At 57.7% G+C, this 24,347-nt stretch overlaps 1 protein-coding gene across 1 annotated transcript in view; it reads right to left on the bottom strand.

The window, feature by feature from the left end:
• GFRA2 (GDNF family receptor alpha 2) overlaps positions 1-22,748 on the bottom strand; it is a 31,657-nt gene extending 8,909 nt beyond the window's left edge. Inside the window, exons 1-4 of the mRNA XM_054294669.1 lie at positions 22,660-22,748; positions 14,187-14,480; positions 10,229-10,312; positions 5,105-5,453 (exon numbers count right to left, since the gene is read on the bottom strand). Coding sequence (XP_054150644.1) covers positions 5,105-5,453; positions 10,229-10,312; positions 14,187-14,480; positions 22,660-22,699 — 767 coding nt within the window. The 5' untranslated portion in view covers positions 22,700-22,748. The remainder of the gene's footprint in view (positions 1-5,104; positions 5,454-10,228; positions 10,313-14,186; positions 14,481-22,659) is intronic.
• Positions 22,749-24,347: the final 1,599 nt, after the last annotated feature.

The raw sequence follows: 24,347 nt of genomic DNA, 5'->3' as shown, positions 1-24,347 counted from the left end.
GATAAAAATCTGGGAAATGACCCAACGTCTCCACTTTGGATACTCCAAACCCAGCCAAAATCCTCTTCACAAAAATATGCTGTAAGAGGGAGCATCCCTCACCCTCTTGGATTTAAACACAACAAAAACTGGGATAAAAATCTGGGAAATGACCCAACATTCCCAGTTGGGACACTGAGGAGCTCCAGTGCAACCTTGGCCAAAATCTCTAACACACAAATATCCCGGGAGGAGGAGCATCCCTGACCCCCCTGAATTTAAACACAACAAAAACCTAAAATTAAAATCAGAGAAATGACACAACATCTCCACCCTGGATGCTCCAACCCCACTCAAACCCTTGACAAATATCCCGTAAGAGCGAGCATTCCTCACCCCCCCGGATTTAAACGCAACAAAAACTGGGATAAAAATCCGGGAAATGACTCAATTTCCCCACTTTGGCCAAAATCCTTGACACACAAATATCCCGGGAGGGGGAGCATCCCTAACCCCCTTTGGATTTAAAGACACTGAAAACAGAGATAAAAATCTGGGAAACGACTCAACATCTCCACTCTGGATGCTCCAACCCCAATCAAAATCCTTGAAAAACCAACATCCTGTAAGAGGGAGCATCCCTGACCCCCTCAGCTTTAAACACACCAAAAAACTGGGATAAAAATCCTGGAGATGACCCAACATCCCCACTTTGGCCAAAATCCTCTTCACACAAATATCCTGTAAGAGGGAACATCCCTGAGCCCCCTGGATTTAAACACACCAAAAACTGGGATAAAAATCCTGGAAATGATCCAACATCCCCACTTTGGATGCTGAGGAGCCCCAGCCTAATATTGGCCAAAATCTCTACACACAAATATCCCGGGAGGAGGAGCATCCCTGACCCCCTTTGGATTTAAAGACACTGAAAACAGAGATGAAAATCTGGGAAATTACTCAACATCCCCACTTTGGATGCTCCAAACCCAGACAAAATCCTCTTCAAAAAAATATCTTGTAAGAGGGAGCATCCCTCACCCCCTTAGATTTAAACACACCAAAAACTGAGATAAAAATCCTGGAAATGACCCAACATCCCCACTTTGGATGCCGAGGAGCTCCAGCCAGTGGAGGCTGGGAATTTCTCCGGCACCGGCACCACTGGAGCGTGTAAGAGCAGATTATTTGTGCTCCCGACTTGCTGATGCAAGATGAAAAATCCAGCGAGCTGCAGCTGCTGAAATCAGCTCTTTTCTCCCCTTCCCTTCCCTTTCCCCTTCGCTGAGGTTTGTGCTTCGCCAAAGGTTTTTGTATTCCGGGAGCTAAAACCTGTCCCTTGCAATCAGCCGCAAAAACTCCGGGACTTTGTCAGCTCCTGCGAGCTGGGAAAGATGGGGAAAAATAGGGAAAAGATGGGGGAAAATGAGGGGAAAGATGGGGGAAATAGGGAAAAGATGGGGGAAAGATGAGGGGGAAAAGATCATGGGGGAAAAGCTTCTCGAGCTGGGAAAGATGGGGAAAAGATGGGGAAAAATGATGGGGTAAAAATGATGGGGAAAAGCTTCCAGAGCTGGGAAAAGCTGGGGAAAAACATGGGAAGAAAAAGGTGGGGGGAAAAATGGGGGAAAAGGTGATGGGGAAAAGGTGATGGGTGAAAAGCTTCCCGATCTGGGAAAAGCTAGAGGAAAAAGGTGGGGGGAAACGGTGGGAAGAAAAGGTGGGGGAAAAAAGATGATGGGGGAAAAAGATGATGGGTGAAAAAGATGATGGGGGAAGCTTCCCAAGCTGGGAAAAGCTGGGGAAAAATGTGGGGGGAAAGGGGGAGGGGAAAGGTGGGGGGAAAAAAAGGTGATGGGGGAAAAGGTGAGGGGAAAAAGATGGGGAAAGCTTCCTGAGCTGGGAAGAGCTGGGAAAAGCTTCCCAAGCTGCATAAATCACGGCTCAGTTGCTCCTGGAGTCCTGGAGCAGCTCCTGTGGGATTTGAGCCCGGGTCAAGGCCGTTGGAATGGATTTATGTGGAGCAAAAACCTGGGATTTCAGCCCAGGATAAACCAGATCCTGCTCTCCAAAGATCCTGTCCCCTCGCCCAGATCTGAGTCCTTGAGGCGACACAAGGAGGGACATCCCGGACCCTCTGTGCCTTCAGAAGGACGGCAGGGAAGGGTTAAACCCCTCCTGCATCCAGAACATTCCACATGCAGAGCCATTCCCGGCAGGATGGAGCAGCTGGTGGCTTCTTTGTGACCAAGGGGACAGGGCTGATGTCCAACCCCAGCAGCCCCACACAGCTGGAAAGCAGCACAGAGAGGCAGGAAAAGCTCTTGAAGGGCTGTTTTCCATGCTGGAATATTCATTTTCCCTCTCCTCCGATTATTCTGCTTTTTTTTGGGTGTGGAATTCTTGCCCTACAGGAGCAGCAGCCCCTGGATTGATCTCCGTGCGGGAAAAATCCCTCTGGAAAATCCTATCCCGCCAGAGAGGGTTTTCCCTTGTTAGGCTTTGAGCCAGGAGGGTTAATTAATTATCCTGGCAGGTTAATTACTCTGGCAGGAGAATTATCTCATCTCCTGTCACCTCTGGCTCTGGGAGCACTTGGGATCTGCTCTGGCTCCAGAGACTCGCCAGGCCCCTGTCGGATCGGGATGAGCATCGGGCTGGGATGTCGGATCGAGAAATTAACGGAAAATGGGAAATCCCATGGCCCTGCCTTGTCCTCTAGAATCAGGAGGAGTTTTGGGCAGATAAAATATCCATTCATGGATAATGGGAAATCCCATGGCACTGCCTTGCCCTTCAGGATCAGGATGAGTTTTAGCTGAATAAACTCATGGAAAATGGGAAATCCCATGGCCCTGCCTTGTCGTCCAGGATCAGGAGTTTTGGATGGATAAATTCCTGGGTAATTTACCTGGAAATCCCATGGCACAGCCCCAACCCTGCCTTGTCCTCCAGGATCAGGAGTTATGGGTGGGTAAACTCATGGAAAATGGGAAATCTCATGGCCCTGCCTTGTCCTGCAGGATGAGGGACATGGAGGAGTTTTGGATGGATAAATTCATGGAAAATGGGAAATCCTGTGGCACTGCCCAGCCCTGCCTTGTCTTCCAAGATAGGGAGGAGTTTTGGCTGGATAAACTCATGGAAAATGGGAAATTCCATGGCATTGCCTTGTCCTCTGGGATCAGGGAACACGGAGGAATTTTGGATGGATAAACTCATGGATAATGGGAAATGCCTTGGTGCTGCCTTGTCCTCCAGGATCAGGAGTTTTGGGTGGGTAAACTCATGGATAATGGGAAATCCCACGGCACAGCCCAGCTCTGCCTTGTCCTCCAGGATCAGGAGGAGTTTGGCTGGATAAATTCATGGATAATGGGAAATCCCATGGCCCTGCCTAGTTCCCCAGGATAAGGGGACACAGGGATTTCATGTCCCATCATTCCCAGCTGGAAATGTCAGAGGGGAGTGGACGGGATGAGATTTTCTCCTGAAAACTCAAATCCAAGGAATGCATCCCTGTGCCATCCCAAGGAAAAAACCCCTGAGTTCCAGCAAAACTCTACAGCAAAACCAAAACAAAAAAATCTCAGATTTGGGCATTTTCCAGAGCAAGAGCCCCCATCCCATCTCCCAAAAAATCACATTTCCACCTTGGAGCAAACAAACCCTCCCAGCAGCCTCTGCCCCTTCCCCCTTTCCCTCCTGGTGTGGGGATTTCATTCCACACAGGAATTAAAGCTCTGCAGCTGCCCCCGGCTCTCCCAGCCCCGTTATCCCTCTCGGAGCGCGGATCCGTCGGCAGCATCCGCCTCGGAGCGCACTGATGGAGAGGAGCTGCCATTCCCGGGTATCTTTTATTCATGGCCACCGGCTCCTCGGATTACTTTTTGATAAAAAGCCACATTCCCACATTTCAAACATCTCCGCTCGCAGCCTGAGGAAGACCCGGAGCTCGCATTTATTTCCCTGCTGAGCACTGGGAAGCTCCATCACCTTGACGGGAGAAGATCCCGCTCCTGGTGGGAGCCCTTGGGAAGCGGATCCGGCTCCCAATGGGGACAGGAGGGGTCGTGCCCGGTGACAAACGGGTGACAGAAGGAGCAGGAGCCTCCTCAGTGTCCAGCTCTGCGCTGCCAAGGGGGAAACAATGGGAATTCGGCAGCCGGGGAAGGTTTGGGGGATGCAGTTCCATCCCTGGGGTTTGTCCCCTGGATGTCCCCAGGGCAGTGTCCCAGTTGTCCCCTGGATGTCCCCAGGGCAGTGTCCCAGTGGCACTTCCAGAGCCAGATGTGAGGAAAACAGAGCCCTAGGGGTGACACTGATACTGGGGGTGACACTGATGCTGAGAGGGTGACACCAATGCCAGGGCAGTGACACTGATAGTGGGGAGTGGCACCAATGCCAGGAAGGTGACATTGATACTGAGAGGGTGACACTGATACTGAGGGTGACACTGATGACCAGGTGATGACACCAATGCCAGGAAGGTGACACTGATGACAAGGGCAATGACACCAATGCCAGGACTGTGACACTGATGGCCGGGGGCTGACACTGGTGATTGGGAAGGTGCCACCAGTGCTAGGGAGGTGACACTGATGCCAAGGGATGACACCGATGCCAGGAAGGTGGCACTGATGACCAGGGCAATGACACCAATGCCAGGAGGGTGACACTGATGGCTGGGGGCTGACTCTGATGACCGGGAAGGTGACACCAGTGCTAGGATGTGATACTGATGGCCAGGGGGTGACACCAGTGCTAGGGAGGTGACACTGATGGCCAGGGGCTGACACCAATGCCAGGAGGGTGACACCAATGCCAGGGAGGTGACACTGATGCCAAGGGGTGATACCGATGCCAGGAAGGCGACACTGATGACCAGGAGGGCGACACCAATGCCAGGGAGGTGACACTGATGGCAAGGGGTGACACCAACCCCAGGGAGGTGACACTGATGACCAGGGCAGTGACACCAACCCCAAGGAGATGACACTGATGGCTGGGAACTGACACCAGTGCCAGGGAGGTGACACTGATGTCTGGGCGGTGACACCAACCCCAGGGAGGTGACACACCACCTGCCCCACACCCCAAAACCCCCCATGGCACCCCCTTTTACCTGCACAGGTGATCCGCCCGGCAGGCGCCGCGCAGGTCCAGGCAGTTGGGCTTCTCCTTGTCCTCGTAGGAGCAGGAGGGGACGATGGTCTGGCGGCGGCGCTCGGCGCACGCCGGGTCCCTGCAGGAGCAGAAGAGCAGGCGGAAGGTGAACTCGCCGGGCACGCGGTCGAAGAACTGGCGCAGGGCCTTGTGGCACTTGCGGCGGCTGCAGGGCTCGGTGGCCGACAGCTCCCGGCTGCAGGTGGAGATGTAGCCCGAGCGCAGGCGCTTGCAGTTGTCGTTGAGGTTGCAGGCCTTGGCCGCATCCAGGCAGTGGTTGCTCTTGGAGGTGGTGGCCGGGTCCATTCCTGCGCGGGGAAGAGGATATTTGGGGTCAGGAAGGTGGGGAGGTGACACGTAAAATTGGGGAGGTGGAGTGGAGTGTGGGAAGATGGGATTGAGGTGGGGGGAATGGGTAATTGGTCTTGACCCCAGGAGATGCCCTCAAAGCTGGGGAGATGACTTCAAAAATAGCCTTAAAATGGGATTGGGAGATGCCCTCAAAGCTGGGGAGATGCCCTCAAAACCACCATTAAACTGGGATTGGGAAGTGCCCTCAAAAACAGCCTTAAACTGGGACTGGAAGATGCCCTCAAGGCTGGGGAGATGCCCTCAAAAACAGCCTCAAACTGGGACTGGGAGAAGCCCTCAAAAACACCTTTGAAATAGGATTGGGAGATGCCCTCAAGGCTGGGGAGATGCCCTCAAAAACAGCCTTAAATTGGGATTGGGAAATGCCTTCAAAGATGGGGAGATGCCTTCAAAAATGCCCTTAAACTGGGATTGGGAGATGCCCTCAAGGCTGGGGAGATGCCACCAAGCCTGGGATGGGAAGAAGCCCTGAAACATGTGAATAAGCCCTCAAACCTGGGATGGGAAACACCCTTGACCATGGGATGAGAAGAATTTCTCAAAACTTTTGAGGAGATGTCCTCAAATCTGGGATGAAGAAATGCTGTTGACCTGGGATGGGGAGGAACTTCCAAAGCTGGAGAGATGTCCTCAAAACTGGGGCAGTGAAAAGCCCTCAAACCCAGGCAGATGGCCTCAAAACCGGGGAGATGGCCTTAAACCCTGGGAGATGCCCTCAAAACCCAGAGAGATGCCCTCAAACCCAGGATGGGGAAGTGCTCTCGACCTGGGGAAGATGCGACAGGCACTGCGTCATCCCCGTGGCATCAGTGTCACCTCCCAGCATCTCCAGCCCAGCCCATCCCTGGGCTGACCCCATCCCATTCCAGGCACAATCCGTACGATCAACACCCCCCAACCCGGGGCCCTCTGGGCAGAATCCAGGCCATGAATTTGCAACATTCCTTTCCTTTTGTCAATTCTTCAAAGAATAGTTATTAATTATTAATTAATTTATAATTATTCAACTCCAAAAGTGGAATAATCAGCTCAACTCCACTGAGGCCCCCACAGCCCCTTGTGGGGCTCCCCAAAAGTGGGGCAGTTCCAGACAGGTATGAGAGGGGCAAAGAGGATCAATCCTGGATCCATCTGGGAATCCCATCCTGCATCCATCCTGGGAATACCATCCAGAATCCCATCCCGTGTTCATCCTGGGAATCCCATCCAGAATCCATCCTGGGAATCCCATCCTGCGTCCATCCCAAGAATCCCATCCTGTATCCATCCTGGGAATGCCACCCTGAATCCATCCTGGGAATCCCATCCCGGGAATCCCATCCCGGGAATCCCATCCCAGGAATCCCATCCAGAATCTATCCTGGGAATGCCACTCTGAATCCCATCCTGGGAATGCCATCCTGGGAATGCCACCCTGAATCCATCCTGGGAATTCCATCTATGCAATCCCATCCTGGGAATCCCATCCAGAATCCATCGTGGGAATGCCACCCTGAATCCATCCTGGGAATCCCATCTTGGGAATCCCATCCCATGTCCATTATGGGAATCCTATCCAGAATCCATCCTGGGAATGCCACCCTGAATCCCATCCTGGGAATCCCATCCTGCATCCATCCTAGGAATCCCATCCCAAATCCATTCTGAGAGTCCCATCCTGGGAATCCCATCCATATCCATCCCAGGAATCCCATCCCTCAGGAGAGGACAGACAAGGCCAAGCCCCAGCCTGGGAACAAACGCTGAATTTTCTTTTTTTTTTTTTTTTTTTTTTGCTGGGAATGATGGATCACCCTCCGCAGTCCAGGTGCTGCTTCTGAATTCTCCTCATCCCTCATTCCCTCCCCTCCACAACCCGGCCAAATCCATGGATTCTCCTCCGCCGCCTCCCAGCTTCTGCTGGCGCCAAGGAAGGCTCCTAATTGGCCTAATTGGAGGGTGCTGCTAATTAAGAGGACAGGGGATGGACACATCAAGGGGAAAAATGGGATTAGAGAGGTGGGGAAAAGGAGGATTAAGGTGGGGAAAAGGAGATTGGAGAGGTGGAGAAAAGGAAGATTTAGGTGGGGGAAAGGAGGGTTGAAAAGGTGGGGAAAAGGGGAATTTAGGTGGGAAAAAGTGGACTGGAGAGGTGGGGAAAATAGGGATTTAGGTGGGGAAAAGGTGATTGAAGAGGTGGGAAAAAGGAGGATTTGGGTGGGAAAAGGGAATTGAAGAGGTGGTAAAAAGGGGATTTCAGTGGGAAAAATGGGATTGGAGAGATGGGGAAAAGGAGAACTTAGGTGGGAAAAGGAGATTGGAGAGATGGGGAAAAGGGGATTTGAGATGTGGGGTAAAGGAGGATTTAGGTGGGAAAAGGAGGATTTAGGTGGGGAAAATGGAATTGGAGAGGTGGGAAAAAGGGGATTTAGGTGGGGAAAGAGGGATTGAAAAGGTGGGAAAAAGAGGATTTAGGTGGGAAAAGGGGGATTGGAGAGGTAGGAAAAAGGTGAATTTAGATGGGAAAAGGGGGATTCAAGAGGTGAGAAAAAGGAGGATTTAAGAGACGGGGGACACCAGGGTCTCTTTACTCCCCTGGTTTTGGGGATGCGTCGAGCCCTCCCTGCACCCCAGATCACCCCGAGCCCTGGAGGGGCTGAGCAGCAGATTCCCGGCGCCAAGCCGGGATTTTGGGATCCGCGGGAAGCGGCAGCCAATTGTCTCCTGCTCGGGAGCTTCGCTGCTGCCCTGCCCGAGACCTGCGGGGCCCCGGCTGCATCTTAATGGAGCCGCGGCTTTGGAAGCGCCGCGCTCCTGTGGGGAGCTCATTAATAAAGCACGAGCATGAAAATTGCATGAGCAGAGACGGAAACGGGGGCCGAGGAGCTGGGCACGGGGGTTGGGGCCATCAGCTGTCCCCTCTGCGTGTCCCCACTGGGGACAGGGGAGGATGATGAGGAGGAGGATGGGGTTTGGGGGATTTGGGTGTGGGGAATTCCCAGCTGGAGCCTCTCCCATCTTCCACGGGCTGTGATTTCCTCGGGATCCAGCAGGGATGAGCATCCCGTGGGGAGGGGGCAGCGCTGGCTCCGCGGGCGCTCCGCGCTCTTTACGCGCGGGTTACGCGCAGGTTACGCGCGGCTTGCACAGCCCTTGCCATTCCTCCGCTCCCAATTATCCCTCGGGGCAATTAACAGCTCCTGATCCAGGAACAGCTCCAAGAACGCGCTCGCTTCAGCGCTCGCCATCAGGTCGGGACGGATGGCCCCGAGGTCCCCGAGGAGGGGACAGGGGAGGGGTGGCAGCAGCAGCGAGGCCACCCTTGTGCTTACACCCCGTTCCCCACCTTTCCCCATCCCCAAAATCTCCCTCTCGGCTTTTCCTGCTCCTCCCGGATAATTCAGTGTCTAATCCCTGCTCCAGACTATTTCCAGCTGGAGAGGTTCCAGATTTTGCAGCTCCAAAGGTTTTTCTGACGCCAATGTAATCCCAAAAAAGGCGGGCCGGGGGTGGCAACGTCACCCCAAAATCCCAGGGAGAATCCACCTGGAAAAGGCTGGAAAATTCCCTCAGGGGTGCAGGGGACAGCGGTGACAGCGTTGGTGTCACAGCCCCACTCAGAGATGTCCCTGAGGAGGTGACAGGGAAGGGGTGGCGGCAGCAGCAGCGAGGACACCTCGATGTTCACAGCCCCTTCCCCACCTTTCCCCATCCCCAAAATCTCCCACCCGGCTTTTCCTGCACCTCCTGGATAATTCAGCGTCTAATCCCTGCTCCAGACTCTCTGCTTTCCAGATTTCCAGCTGGAGAGGTTCCGGATTTTGCAGCTCCAAGGGTTTTTCTGACGCCAATGTAATCCCAAAAAAGGCGGGCCGGGGGTGGCAGCGTCATCCCAAAAATCCGGGGAGAATCCACCTGGAAAAGGCTGGAAAATTCCCTTAGGGGTACGGGGGACAGTGGTGACAGCGTTGATGTCACAGCCCCGCTCAGAGATGTCCCTGAGGAGGGGACAGGGAAGGGGTGGCAGCAGCAGCGAGGCCACCCTTGTGCTTACACCCCGTTCCCCACCTTTCCCCATCCCCAAAATCTCCCTCTCGGCTTTTCCTGCTCCTCCCGGATAATTCAGTGTCTAATCCCTGCTCCAGACTATTTCCAGCTGGAGAGGTTCCAGATTTTGCAGCTCCAAGGGTTTTTCTGACGCCAATGTAATCCCAAAAAACGTGGGCCGGGGGTGGCAGCGTCACCCCAAAAACCCGTGGAAAATCCACCTGGAAAAGGCTGGAAAATTCCCCCCGGGCAGAATCCACCTGGAAAAGGCTGGAAAATCCCCCCAAGGGTGCAGGGGACAGCGTTGGTGTCACAGCCCCGCTCAGAGATGTCCCCGGGGAGGGGACAGGGAAGGGGTGGCAGCAGCAGCGAGGTCACTTCGGTGCTCACACCACCCCGGTGGCCAATCCCAAAGGATTCCAGGAGCTGAGGGAATTTGGGTTGGGATATTCCAGGGGGTGGGTACTGAGTTCAAGGCTGGGAGCTTTGGGGTCCCCAGCCTGGGACGATCACAAACAGAAAGGACCACCCCAAAAATGATGCTCAGGAGGCCAAATCTGGGGGGAAGAGAAGGGGAGGAGAGGCTGGAGGAGCAAAGGATGAGGGAGGTGAGGGATGGAGGATTCCCCTGGCTGGGAGCAGCTCTGCGCTCAAGGCAGGAGATAAAACACGGAGCTTTTATTACCTGAGAAAATTGAAGCGAGTCTGAATATATCAGAGAGACGAGAGGTGACCGGCTCGTACGGGGAGGCTTCATAAAACTCCTCTCCTTTGGCAGGGAAAAAAAAAAAAAAAAAGGGAGAAAAAAAGCAAATTAAAGCTTGTGGTGAATAATTTCAGTCAGTTCCAGGCACAGGAACCACCCTGGTTCAGGGAGGGAAAAGCAAAAAGGGTTCCAGGCACTAGGATTAAAGGGAAAAGGGATCTGGGAGAGATTCTGGGAGTTTTGGTTGTGGTGGTGGTGGTGGGCAAACCCAAAGGATTCCAGGAGCAGAGGGAATTGGGGTTGGGATATTCCAGGGGGTGGGTACTGAGTTCAAGGCTGGAAGTTTTGGGGTCCCCACTCAGCTCTGGGTTCTTTTGTTGTGACAAGTTCCCCTAAAAACACATAAAAACCAAAAAAAAAAAAAAAAAAACCAAAAAAAACCCTAAAAACCTGTTCCCAGCTCTGGGTTCTTTTATTGCTACAAATTCCCCTAAAAACACCTAAAAAACCTAAAAACCCCTAAAAGCCTGTTCTCAACTCTAGGTTCTTTTATTGCTACAAATTCCCCTAAAACCACCTACAACACCCTAAAAACCTTAAAAAAACCCTAAAAGCCTGTTCTCAGCTCTGTGTTCTTTTATTGTACAAATTCCCCTAAGAATGAAGTTCAGGAATCCCCTGTGTGGAAATCCAGGTGGGGAGCAAACCAGGAGGGTTTGCTCTGAGCCTGGCGACATTCCCAGGAAATTTGTGAGGGAAATCCCAAAATTTGGGAGGGAAAGACCTCACTGGGATGCCAGGCTGGGCTGTCCCCATCCCAAGTGTGATGGGACTTGAGGGCAACACCCCAAGGGCAGCTCTGGCCCCTCCTGATCCTCACCAGGAATGGGAACAGGATCCAAACCCCACTCCAGGCCATTCCTGGAAATCTGGGAGGGAACTGGGATGTCCCTGCTCCCTGCATCCCTTCCCAGCGATGTCACCCTGCTGTCAGGGTGATGGAATTTGGGGGCAACACCCCAAGGGCAGCTCCTGATCCTCACTGGGAATGGGAACAGGATCCAAATCCTGCTCCTCAGTGTCATTCCCAGGAAATTTGGGAGGGGAAAGACCCTGCTGGGATGTCCCTGCTCCCTATGGGTTCCCAGTGATGTCACCACTGCTCTCAGGGTGATGGGATTTGGGGACAATGCCTTGAGGGCTCCTCCTGATCCTCATCAGGAATGGGAGGATCCTGCTCCTCATCCACATTCCCGGGAAATTTGGGAGGGAACTGGGATGTCCTTGCTCCCTGCAGCTTCCCAGAAATGTCACCGCTGCCCTCAGGGTGATGGAATTTGGGGACAACGCCCCGAGGGCTCCCCCTGATCCTCCCCAGGAACGGGATCAGGATCCAAACCCGCTCCCGGCCATTCCCTCCCCGCCTCTCCCGCTCGAACCCAGCGCGTTCCGGCGGCCCCGCGAACTCCAGCGCTGCCATAAATAATTAAACACCCGCTTGACTCCTGCTGCTCGCCGGGGAAATTACCGAGCATTACCGGGGCCCCGGACCTGCCTGGAGCCGCAATTAACCCCCGGGAAGGAGGCTGGAGCCTCCCTAATAGCAGGGAGAGCTCGGAGGGGAGGAGGGGAACCCCAAGATCTCCGCTAAAAACCACAAATTTGCGTTTGAGCGCCGAAAAGGATCGCCACAAAGCTTCTGTCTCTTCAAACCTCGGTTTAATCGCTGCTCTTCCCTCCTCCTCCTCCTCCTCCAGGTGCAATTCCCATCCCAATTCCCTCATTCATTCCCAAAAAAAAATCCCCGGGAAGCTGCTCAACGAGGGCAGCTAATGAGAGGGAGAAAACAATTAAGGCGTAATTCCTGCTCTGGGCCGGGTTTGGGGCTCTGATTCCTGCGCTGACCCAGATTTGAAGGGAATTTCACCCAAGGGGGCCCTGGGCTCGGGTACGGCTCCCCCACATCCTCTGGAAGAGTTTCCCCATCCTCTGGAACAGATTTTCCACCCTCTTGAAGAGTTTTACCATCCTCTGGAACAGATTTTCCACCCTCTGGAAGGGTTTTTCCAGTTTTCCCATCCTCTGGAAGAGTCTTCCCAGTTTTCCCACCCTCTGGAACAGATTTTCCACCCTCTGGAACAGATTTTCCAGTTTTCCCACCCTCTGGAAGAGTTTTCCCACAGCCTCGGGTACAACTCCTCCATCCTCAGCTCCAGCTTTCCCACACCTTTCCCACAGAATTCCAGAATTCCCGGCCTGATCTGTGCTGGAAAAGGCCTTGAAAATCTCATCCCAACCCCTGCCCAACAGGCAGGGAGCTCTGCCACCAGCCCAGGGTGTGTTGGCACAAATGCAGGTGGGTTTGGGGGCTGAGGCTGAGGTGCCCATCTGGATTCCCTGGGTTTTTAATCTGAATTTCCCAAGATTTTCACCTAAAATTTCCTGGCATGCCCATTTCTCTTTTCTGGAGCACACTTCTGCCCAATCTGGGGTGCTCATCTGGGGGTTTTAATTTTAATTTCTTGGGATTTTCTCCTGAATTTCCTGGGGTGCCCACTTTTCCTCCCTGGGCTCCACATCTGTTCTATCTAGAGATAGCAACCCCAACCCCATCACCCCAGAGCACTCCATTGGGGTCTCCCCCGCCCCAAAACACTCCTTTAGGGTCTCCCCATCACCCCAGAGCACTCTTTTAGGGTCTCCCCATCCCCATCACCTCATGCTGATCCATTGGGATCTCCCCCACCCCAAGACACTCCTCTGGGCTCTCCCCACCACCCCAAAACTCTCCTTTGGGATTTCTCCCACCCCAGGGTGCTCCTTTAGGGTCTCCCCATCACTCCAGGACACTTCTTTGGGGGTCTCTTCATCATCCCACGCTGATCCATTGGGGTCTCCCCATTCCCATCACCCCAAGATGCTGCTTTAGGATCTCCTGCAGCCCAAAACGTTCCTTTAGGGTCTCCCCATCACCCCCAGGGCATTCCTGTGGGATCTCCCCATCCCCACAACCCTGGGGCACTCCTTTGAGGTCTCCCCACCCCAAAACCGCTCTGGGGTCTCGCCATCACCCCATGCTGATCCATTGGGATCTCTGCACCCCAAACCACTCCTTTGGGATCTCCCCCACCCCAAAATGCTCCTTTGGGGTCTCCCCATCCGCATCACCCTGGGGTGATCCCATGGAGTCTCCCTAACATCCTCAGGGTGATCCCTCAGGGTCTCCCCATCCCCATCACCCCAAAATGCTCCTTTGGGGTCTCCCCCACCCCAAGATGCTCCTTTAGGATCTCCCCATCACCCCACGCTGATCCATTGGAGTCTCCCCATTTCCCTCACCTCCCTCACCTCAAGACCCTCCTTTGGGGGTCTCTCCCATCCCAAAACTCTCCTTTGGGCTCTCCCCCACCCCAAACCACTCTTTTAGGATCTCCCCCACCCCAAAACTCTCCTTTAGGGTCTCCCCATCACCCCACGCTGATCCATTGGAGTCTCCCGATTCCCATCACCCCAGGTGATCCTTTAGGGTGTCCTCATGCCCGTGCCCAACCCCATCACCCCAGGGTGATCCATTGGGGTGCCCCCCACCCCAAAACGCTCCTTTGGGATCTCCCCCACCCCAAAACACTCCTTTAGGGTCTCCCCATCACCCCGGGGTCTCCTTTACTCTCCAGAACTCTCCTTTAGGGTCTCCCCATAATCCCACGCTGATACAGTGGAGTGTCCCCATCCCTATCACCCCAAGATGCTCCTTTGGGGTCTCCCCATCCCCATCACCCCCAGGGCACTCCTGCGGGATCTCCCCATCCCCACCGCCCTGGGGCGTTCCTTTGAGGTCTCCCCGCCCCAAAACTCTCCTTTGGGATCTCGCCATCACCCCATGCTGATCCATTGGGCTCTCCCCCCACCCCAAACCCCTCCTTTACCCCCTCCATACCTTCGGCCAGCCCCAGGTGGATGCTCCAGTAGATCTGCAGGCACTGCAGCTCCTTCTTCATGCCCCTCTTGCAGCGGCAGCGCTCCAGGGGGCTCTCCTGCAGCACCCCCAGGGCCAGCTGGCACTCGCGGTTGGCCAGCAGCGTGTTCCGGTCGCGCCCGGCCAGGCACTGCCGCAGGGTCCGGTACCGCGAGCTGCAGCCCGGGTCGGCCGCGCACAGCTCCGTGGCCCGAACGCAGTCCATGGGTACGGGGGGCGCGGGGGGCGGCCCGGCCAGCGAGCGCAGCATCTCATCTGGGACAGGGAGGGACAGGAGGGAGGTGAGCAACAAGCACTGACCCGAAGGAGCGCCGCAGACAGGGCAGATGGGGATGCCGGGAGGGAAAATGGGCAGGAAAGTCAGATTAAAATCCCAGGAAATTCAGATTAAAATCTCAGGAAATTCAGATTTAAACCCACGGGAAATTCGAATTGAAATCCCCGGGAAGTTCAGGTTAAAGCCCCCAGGTGAGCAGCCCAGCTCCGTGGCTCGAACGCAGTCCATGGGCACGGGGGGCATGGGGGGCACGGGGGGCGGCCCGGCCAGCGAGCGCAGCATCTCATCTGCGACAGGGAGGGAGAGGAGGGCACGGTTAGGGAGGAAGGCGAGCATTGAAATGAAGGAGAGCCCCAGATAGGCTAAATGGGGACACCAGGAGGGAAGATGGGTGAGAAATTCAGATTGAAAGCCCAGGGAATTCAGATTCAAACCCCAGGAAATTCAGATTAAAAACCCCAGAAAATTCAGGTGAAAATTCCAGGAAATTAAGATTAAAAACCCCAGGAAATTCAGGTTAAAACCCCAGATGAAAATTCCAGGAAGTTCAGGTTAAAACCCCCAGGAAATTCAGATTGAAATCCCCAGGAAGTTCAGGTTAAAACCCCCAGGAAGTTCCTATGGAACTCCCAGGTCAGCACCCCAGATAGGGCAGATGGGGACCCCGGCAGGGAAAATGGGCAGGAAATCCAGATTAAAACCCCAGATGAAAATTCCAGGAAGTTCAGTTTAAAACCACCAGGAATTTCAGATTAACACTTTAGGGACTTCAGATTAAAACCCCCAGGGAAATTCAGATTAAAACCCTCAGGTGAGCACCCCAGATAGGGCAGATGGGGAACCCGGGAGGGAAAACGGGCGGGAAATTCAGATTAAAACCCCAGATGAAAATCCCCAGGAGGTTCAGGTTAAAACCCCCAGGTGAGTAGCCCAGTCAGGGCAGATGGGGACCCTGGCAGGGAAAATGGGCAGGAAATTCAGACTGAAAGCCCAGGGAATTCACATTAAAACCCCCAGGTGAGCAGCCCAGCTCCGTGAGGGAGGGAGAGGAGGGAATGGTTAGGGAGGAAGGTCCCGAAGGAGTTCCCCAGATAGGGCAGATGAGGACCCCCGAGAAGGAAAATGAGCAGGTAATTCAGATTAAAAACTCAGGAAATTCAGATTAAAAACTCAGATGAAAATCCCAGGAATTTCAGGTTAAAACCTCCAGGAATTTCAGATTAAAACCCCAAGGAATTTCAGATTAAAACATCGGGAAAGGAAAGGGGGCAAAGGAAAGGGAGGAAAGGGATTCCTCTCTGGGAGGGTCTGGGATGGAATTCCCAGAGGAGCTGTGGCTGCCTCATCCCTGGAAGTGCCCGAGGCCACCTTGGCATGGTGGGAGGTGTCCTTGCCCATGGCAGGGGCTGGAATGGGATCCCACAATCCTGGAATGATTTGGGTGGAAAGAGACCTTAAAACCAACATGGGCATGGAGAGCTTCCCTACCCCAGGCTGCTCTGAGCCCCCTCCAGCCTGGCCTGGAGCAATTCCAGGGATGTCCCTGCTGCCCCCCGGCCGAGATTCCCAAAATATGGGAAATTGGGAAAAACTGGTGGCGGTGGGAAGGTGCGGGGTTAACCCCACACCTCAGCTGGGGGATCTGATGTTCCCTGTTCCATCCTAAGGGATCGGTGACCCCGATCCATTCCCGGATCGCATTCCCGGAGCTCACTGGAGCCCAGGAAGCAGCGGCTCCATCCCGAGCCCCTGCGCACGCCCTGCCTTTGGCTGCTTATCGGTCTCAGCCACATCACGGGATTTTTAGGGCATCTGACTCATGGATTTTGGAGCCTTGGCAGGGCCGCGGGGCCCCTCCAGCCTGTCCTGCAGCACTTCCAGGGAAGTGGGAGTGGAATCTCCTGCTCTCCCCGCAGCCGAGATTGCCCGGTGGGGATGGGAAGGTGCAGGGTTAACCCCACACCTCAGCTGGGGGATCTGATGTTCCTTGCTCGATCCGAAGGGATCGATGACCCCGATCCGTTCCCGGATCGCGTTCCCGGAGCTCTCCGGAGCCAGGGAAGCAGCGGCTCCATCCCGACTCCCGAGCCTGCCTTTGGCTGCTCATCCTTCCCATCCCCGTCACGGGATTTTTAGGGCATCTGACTCATGGATTTCGGAGCCTTGGCAGGGCCGCGGGGCCCCTCCAGCCTGTCCTGCAGCACTTCCAGGGAAGTGGGAGTGGAATCTCCTGCTCCCCCCAGCCGAGATTCCCGGGCAGGTGCAGGGTTAACTCCACACCTCGGCTGGGGGATCTGATGTTCCTTGCTCCATCCAAAGGAATTGATGACCCCGATCCATTCCCGGATCGCGTTACCGGGGAGCAGCGGCTCCATCCCAATTCCCGAGCCTGCCTTTGGCTGCTCATCGTTCCCATCCCCGTCACGGGATTTTTAGGGCATCTGACTCACGGATTTCGGAGCCTTGGCAGGGCCGCGGGGCAGCTGCGGCTCCCAACAGGCGCTTCCCCTCCCGGGGTGGCACCGGGCCAGCCCGGCCGGCTCCTGTCGCTGTCGCTGTCCCTGTCCCCGCTCGGACCCTGTCCCCGCATTCTCACAGCCACCCCCAGCATTTCCGCATCTGCTTTTTGGAAATATTGCTGCTAAATCTGGCCCAGGCACAGGCTGGCTCGTTCCCTCTCGGGGAATTTGGGGCCAGGCAGCGCTGGTGTCCCCCCGTCCCCAGGGTGATGGGGACAGGACCCGCTGCCATTCCCCGCCCTTCCTCCACCCTCCAGCTCCCAGGGAAAGCCCTGGAGCAGGGAAAAACGGGAATGGCAGGACCTGGAGGGGACCCTGGGCTGCTCCGGGGGGCGATGGGGAGGGGACCCCTCTCTGTGCCAGCCCGGCCGGCTCCTGTCCCTGTCCCTGCATTCTCACAGCTCCCCCGCCATCCCCAGCATTTCCGCATCTGCTTTTCCCCCCAGAAATAAAATATTGCTGCTAAATCCGACCCAGGCTCAGCCTGGATTGTCCCCTCTCGGGGGAGTTGGGGACAGGCAGCGCTGGTGTCCCCCCGTCCCCAGGGTGATGGGGACAGGACCCGCTGTCCCTTCCTCCACCCTCCAGCTCCCAGGGAAAGCCCTGGAGCAGGGAAAAACGGGAATGGCAGGATCTAGAGGGAAGCCTGGGGAAGGGGACCCCTCTCTGTGCCCGCCATGGTGCCCCCCGAGGGTGGCAGGTCGGGGTGACCCCCCGTCCCTGTCCCCTCCCGCCTGGCACCGCGGGCAGCCCCTTCCCAGCGCGGGTCTGGCAGGGGGACAGTGACACCTACAGGAACGCGACAGGGGCCACCCGTGTGTCCCCCCCGGCGGGCGGGGCGGGTCCCCTGCCACCCCCGGGGCTGGGCACGGGCCCTTCCCGCTGCGTCCCTCGGGAGCGGCTGGCACCGGAGCGGGTCCCTGGGCACCGGAGCGGGTCTTTGGTACCACAGAGGGTCCCCAAAACCAGAGCGAGTCCCCAAAACCAGAGCGGGTCCCTGGCACTGCAGCGGATCTCTGGGCACCAGAGTGGGTCCCCAAAACAGGAGCTGGTCCCTGGGCACCGAAGCGGGCACTGCAGTGAGTCCCCGGCGGGACTGGAGCGGGTTCCTGGCACTGGATCTGGTCCCTGGGCACTGGAGCAGGTCCCCAAAACCAGAGTGGGCACTGCAGTGGGTCCCTGGCACCGGGAGCAGATCCCTGGGCACCAAAGTGGGTCCCCGGCACTGCAGCGGGTCCCTGGGCACTGCAGTGGGTCCCTGGGTACCCTGGCACTATAGCAGGCACCAGAGCGCGTCTCTGGCTCTCGAGAGAGTCCCTGGGCACTGCAGCGTGTCCCTGGCACCGCAGCAGGTCCCTGGGCACCCGCGTGGATCCCCGGCACCGGAGCGGGTCCCCGGCACAGGAGTGGGCACTGCAGTGGGTCCCTAGTACCAGAGCGGGTCTCCAGGCAGCTCTGCCCACCTCGGGGGCCTCTGAGGAGGGACAGGAGCAGGGTGGGCAGTGCCCAGGTGGGGACAGCTCCGCTGGCTGTGGTGACTCCCAGGAACAGATCCCACAAATCCCACAGGTCCCGGTGTCCAGCCGATGTCCCCAGTCGGGCCCCGCTGGGTTCTGACAGGTCTGGAGCCCCCAGAGCCACCTTAGATCCAGGCTGGAGCAGCAGATTCCCCTCGGGAAGGCCAGGCCAGGGCAGGCCTGGCAGGATTGTATTCCACACAGGATCCATGGAGGGGCTGCAGGAGAAACGGGACCCCAAACGCTGATCCCAAGGCTGGGAATGTCAGAGCCTCACCATACCATGGATGGTGCCTTTGGGATGATGCCTTGGGACTCTGCGCCTTCCCACACCAGGAAATCCCATCCTGAGGCGTCCAAAAAATGGGAAACTGGGAAAAGCTGATCCTGCTGCAGCCATGGCCACAGGGAAACAGCTCCAGGGCATTGGAGACATTCCAGATATCCACCAGGCATGGAGAGCTGTCCCAGAATTCCATGGAGAGCCATTCCAGAGCTCCACTGGGTATGGAGAGATGTTCCAGAGCTCCATCAGGCATGGAGACTATTCCAGAATTCCATGGAGAGCCATTCCAGAGCTCCACGGGCTGTGGAAAGCCATCCCACAGCTCCACCAGGCCTGGAGATTCATCCCTCAGCTCCACCGGGTGTGTGGAGAGCCATTCCAGAATTCCATGGCCATGGAGAACCATCCCAGAGCTCCACCAGGTGTGGAGAGCTATTCCACAGATCCACCAGGCGTGAAGAGCCATTCCTGAGCTCTGCTGGGCTTGGAGAACCATCCCAGAGCTCCACTGGGTGTGAAAAACCATTCCAGAGCTCCAGTGGGTGTGAAAAGCCATTCCAGAATTCCAGTGGGTGTAGACAATCATTCCAGAGCTCCAGTGGGCGTGGAGAACCGTTCCAGAGCTCCACTGGGTGTGGAGAACCCTTCCAGAGCTCCACCAGACATGGAGAACCGTTCCAGAGAGATCTGTTGGGCTTGGAGAACCATTCTAGGGCTCCAGTGGATGTGGAGAACAGTTCCAGAGCTCTGCTGGGCATGGAGAACCGTTCCAGAGCTCCAGGGCATGTGGAAAACCCTTCCAGAGCTCCATTGGATGTTGAGAACCATTCCAGAGCTCCACTGGACGTGGAGAACCATTCCAGAGCTCCAGAGGGTGTGGAGAACCGTTCCAGAGCTCCACCACATTCCAACCTTTCCCAGCTCATCTCCAGCTCCAGCCCACACTTCTCCAGAAGCCTCTCCCCACAAATCCCCTCCTCCAGCCGCGTTCCTGTCCCCGTGGGCAGGGCAGGGCCACATCCTCACCCTGGCACCACCTGGAACACCCTCGGGTGCCCTCCCGGTGCCGGCTGGGATGGGTTGGTAACCCCACAAGAAATCCACGCTTGGGGATCAGCAGGGATGAGGGGTGTGGGCGAGCTGGCCCAAATCCTCCTGGTTTTTACCATTTTCCCAAATTTTTGCAGGGAACAGAGTCCTGCCAGCCCCTGGGTGGCATCACCGGAGCCGGGAGCGGGAAGGGCGGGCACAGCCCTTTGTGCTGCCCCTAAATCCCGCAGGATTGGGGCTCTTCCCAGCCTGGGCACTTCCCCTGGAGCCCCCCGCTCCTCATTCCCACCGAGGAGTTTGGGTGGAGGGAGAAACTGAGGAGGGGGATGATGATTTTCTATCCCCAAAAAACAAAACCCCTCCCGGCAGAGCCGAACTCCCGGCGCTGGAACATCTGCAGAGAATTCCCGGCTAATCCTCGGCAGGCTCGGGAGCACAGCGAGGCTTTGCACAAGGCTCTGGCCTCTTTTCCTGCCGCTCCTCCCGGCCCCAGCCGCCTCTTCCCGAGCTCTAATCCGTGTTCTCCTGCTCTGCTGCTGCCGGAGAGCTCCGGACACTCGGCAGCTTTAGAGGGAAATGTTTCTCCTGGCCAGGATCACCCCGGAACGCGCAGATTCCCAGCCAGGACCAGGCAGGGATTTTGTGGCTTCCCGGGAATGATCCCGGCTGGGAAGAGCTGGATCTCCAGGATCCTCAGAGCAAGGCCACCCCATCCCTTAATCTGGGGGTGCAGGGTCCCTGCTGGGGGTCCCCAGAGCCTTGGGGACACCCAGAAATGGGGGACAGGGTCCTGCTTTGATGCCAGCCCCACAGAATGATCCCGGCTGGGAAGAGCTGGATGTTCCTTGCTCCAGGACCCTCAGGATCACTGTGGCCACCCCATCCCCTGATCTGGGGGTGCTCAGGGTCCCCAGAACCTTGGGGACACCCAGGAATGTGTGGGGAGGACACCCAGAAATGGGGAGCAGGGTCCTGCTTCAATGCCAACCCCACAGAATCTGGGAAGAGCTGGATGTTCCCTGCTCCAGGATCCTCAGGATCACCGTGGTCACCCCATGCCTGGATCTGGGGGTGCAGGGTCCCTGCTGGGGGTCCCCAGAGCCTTGGGGACACCCAGAAATGGGGGACAGGGTCCTGCTTTGATGCCAACCCCACAGAATCTGGGAAGAGCTGGATGTTCCCTGCTCCAGGATACTCAGCATGAAGCCACGCTGTGGTCACCCATCCCTGAATCTGGTCCCTGCTCGGGGTCCCCAGAACCTTGGGGACACCCAGAGACATGGAGGGGACATCAGAAATGGGGGGCAGGGTCCTGCTTCGATGCCAACCCTGCAGAATGATCCTGGCTGGGAAGAGCTGGATGTTCCCTGCTCCAGGATCCTCAGCATGAAGCCACACCATGGTCACGGATCTGGGGGTGCAGGGTCCTTGCTCGGGGTCCCCAGAGCCTTGGGGACACCCGGGGATGGGAGAGGGACACCCAGAAATGGGGGGCAAGGTCTTGCTTCGATGCCAACCCCGCTGTGAGGGCGGGTAGGCCCTGGTTCAGATGCCTGAGGTGGGGCACTCCTCTCCCTCTGGAGGTACCTGCACCCCAAATTTCCCCCTGAGCCATCCAGCTGTGCCCAGACATGTCCACATGTGCTCAGACACATCTCCAGCTGTGCCCCCAGCCAGGCTGGGCCACTCTTCCCCTCCTCTGCACAGGGGTGTCCCCACTCGTGTCCCCACTCGTGTCCCCCCAGTGTCCCTTTCTCTGTGTCTGAGGGCTCCACCCGAGCCCGGCACCACTCCGGGCAGGGGGAACAGATGTTCCCCCTCCCCAAAGGTTTGGGGCACACCTTTCCATCGCTGGGGTGGCGCTGGGAGCCGGGCACAGCCCGTGCCCCCCGTTCTACCGGGACCCCGAGCCCCCCGGAACGAGGCTGTGCCAACCTTCAGGTGTCCCCCAGCGGCCTCCTGTCCCTGTCCCCTGTGCCTGTCCCCTGTGCCTGTCCCCGAGCCCAGGCTGGCTCCGCGAAGTTCTCCGGGCGCTGCAGCGAGCCGGGATCGCATCCCCGGCAGCCGCGGGGCTGCGGGAACCGGGGACGGCCCCGGGAGCGGCCCCGGGAGCGCGGCACGCCCGAACCCCCAACATCGCCCTTTTCCTTTCATTTTCACCCCAAACCCAGCGCGGTCTGCGGGTTCTCCCCTTCCCAGCGGCGGCTGCCGGGGATCGGGAGCGATCTCCGGGCACGAAGCTCCGAGCCGAGCCCAGCCCGCGGCTCCAGCGCGATCCGGGCGCGGGGACGGCGATTCCCGCATGCAGGAACCGGAGCCACGAGCCCAACTTTGCCCGCCGAGTGCCCACCCCGCGTTCCCAAGCTCTGGAATGATCGTGGGGAGGATGGAGCGCAGCGAGACGGGGGAGAAGCGGAGATTTCCCCTGAAACGCAAATCCTGGTTCGCCAAGGGGAGCGGGGATGGGAGACGGGCAGGGCTGGGCTGCGGGGTGATCCTGCCCGCTCCGGCCCCGAGGGGGCGGCTGGGCTGGTGTCCCCCTTGTCCCCCGTGTCCCCTGAGCCCCCTGAGTGTCCCCTGTATCCCCCTCCCCGTTCCAAGTTGCCGGGGAATAGGGGATGAAGTTGAGCCCCTCTCTCTGGTGCCGCAGCGCCGGTGCCAGCTCGGAGGGGCTCGCCCCCCGCCCCAGCCCCTCGCCCATGGGTTGGGGACGCGCCACCTCGGGCAGGCGACAGGCGCCGCCACCACCCCGCCCCCGGCACCCCCGCCGGGGCCACTCACTCACCTACGAGGAGGACGATGCAGAAGGCGTTTGCCAAGATCATGGTAGGAAATCCACGCGCTCCTCCACGTGTGCGAAAAAATTATGTTAAAAAAAAAATCAGGCACAAAAAATAAAAAATAAAAAAGGGGGGGGAGGGGGGGGGGTAAAAAAAAAATGAATAATTCCCAAGGCGGTCAGGTAGATCCCAAATCCGAAGCGGAGGGAAGGAAGGGGGGATGCTCCGCCCGGCCGGAGCCGGGTCCTCAGCCGCTCGCCGCCTCCCGCATCCCCGGCGGGCTCCGCTGCGCGCTCCGGGCTCCGCCGGGCTCCCGCCGGCTTCTGCCGAGCTCCGGCTGCCGGGGAGGGGGCGCGGCGAGGGGCGGCTGCGCTCCGCCGAGCCCCGGCGAAGGGGCAGAGCCGGCGGGGCCGCCGTCCCCTCCCCGCCCCTCCGCCGGGGCCGCCCTTCCGCCCGGGGCGGGGGTCGGGGGGGGCTCGGTGCGGGGCTGTGCTCGTTATCCTCCGTCCCCGGGTCCCCATCCATCCGTCCCTGTGTTCCCATCCCTCCATCCATTTCTCCATCCATCCATCCCGGGATGCACCTGCCCGGCCCCTCCGGGGACCCCCGCGGCTCCCGCGATGCCGCAGAGCCGAAGGCGAGACCCCCCCAGCCCTCCCCAAATTCCACCCCCGGGACCCCCTGAGCTGCTCCGGCCGAGGAGGGGAGAGGAGGGGACACCCGGGGGGCGGCAGGGACAAGGTGGCACAGCCATGGGTGGGTGACAGAGGGACACCGGGGGGCTGCAGGGACAAATTGCCACATTCTGGGATGGGTGACAGCCAAGGGGGTGGCAGAGAGACACTGGGACAAGGTGCCACATCCTGAGGTGGGTGACAGTCACAGGGGTGGCAGATGGACACCGGCGGGCTGCAGGGACAAGGTGCCACATCTCAGGGTGGGTGACAATCATGGGAACGGGAGAGGGACACTGGGACAAGGTGCCACATCCATGGATGGGTGACAGCCATGGGAATGAGAAAGGAGGGAAACTGTGGGGTGAGGAGGGGTCCCTGGGTGGGGAATGACCTTGGGAACGGGAAATGGGGACGCTCTGGTGGTGGCAGAGGGACATGGGGGGGCTGCAGGGACAAGGTGCCACATCTCAGGGTGAGTGACAACTGTGGGAATTGCAAAGGGGCACTGGGACAAGGTGCCACCCGGTGCCGGGGAGACCCCACCCAAAAGGGGCACCAGGCAGGTGCTGTGCCCTCCCCACTGTGGGGTTTTTGGGGTCACACCCACACAGGTTCCAGGGAGCCCCAAATTCCCGTGGGACACTCCTGGCATTGTTCATCCCAGTGTCCAACCCCTCTGCCCCACACCGGGAGTGGGAATGGGGTCACCACTCCCTGCAGGGCCAGGGTACAGCCTTCCTCCTCATCATCCTCATCCTCATCCCCCAGCCCCAACAGGGTGCTGGAACCCCTCACTCCTCTCTCTGCCTCTGATTTGGGGTCAGACCCTCCCAAGCCCCAGGGATGGGGAGCCCATCCTGGGAAGCAGGAATGAGGAGGAGGAGGAGGATGCTCCACTGGGCTCACCCCGATGAAGGCCCTGGGCAGCAGGAGGGGAGAGGGGTCCCAGTGCTGGGGGTGTCCCCGTTCCCCAGCAGTGACCAGGACATTTCTCACTTGGGTTACTCTGGGTGTTC

The sequence above is a fragment of the Melozone crissalis genome, unplaced genomic scaffold, assembly GCF_028551555.1.
Source record: "Melozone crissalis strain CALT ecotype California unplaced genomic scaffold, PUWL_Pcris_2 ptg000295l_1, whole genome shotgun sequence".
NCBI classification, from domain to species: Eukaryota; Metazoa; Chordata; class Aves; order Passeriformes; family Passerellidae; genus Melozone; species Melozone crissalis.
Note: the sequence above shows the minus strand (reverse complement) of the source record. Positions and strands in the feature narration are given on the sequence as shown.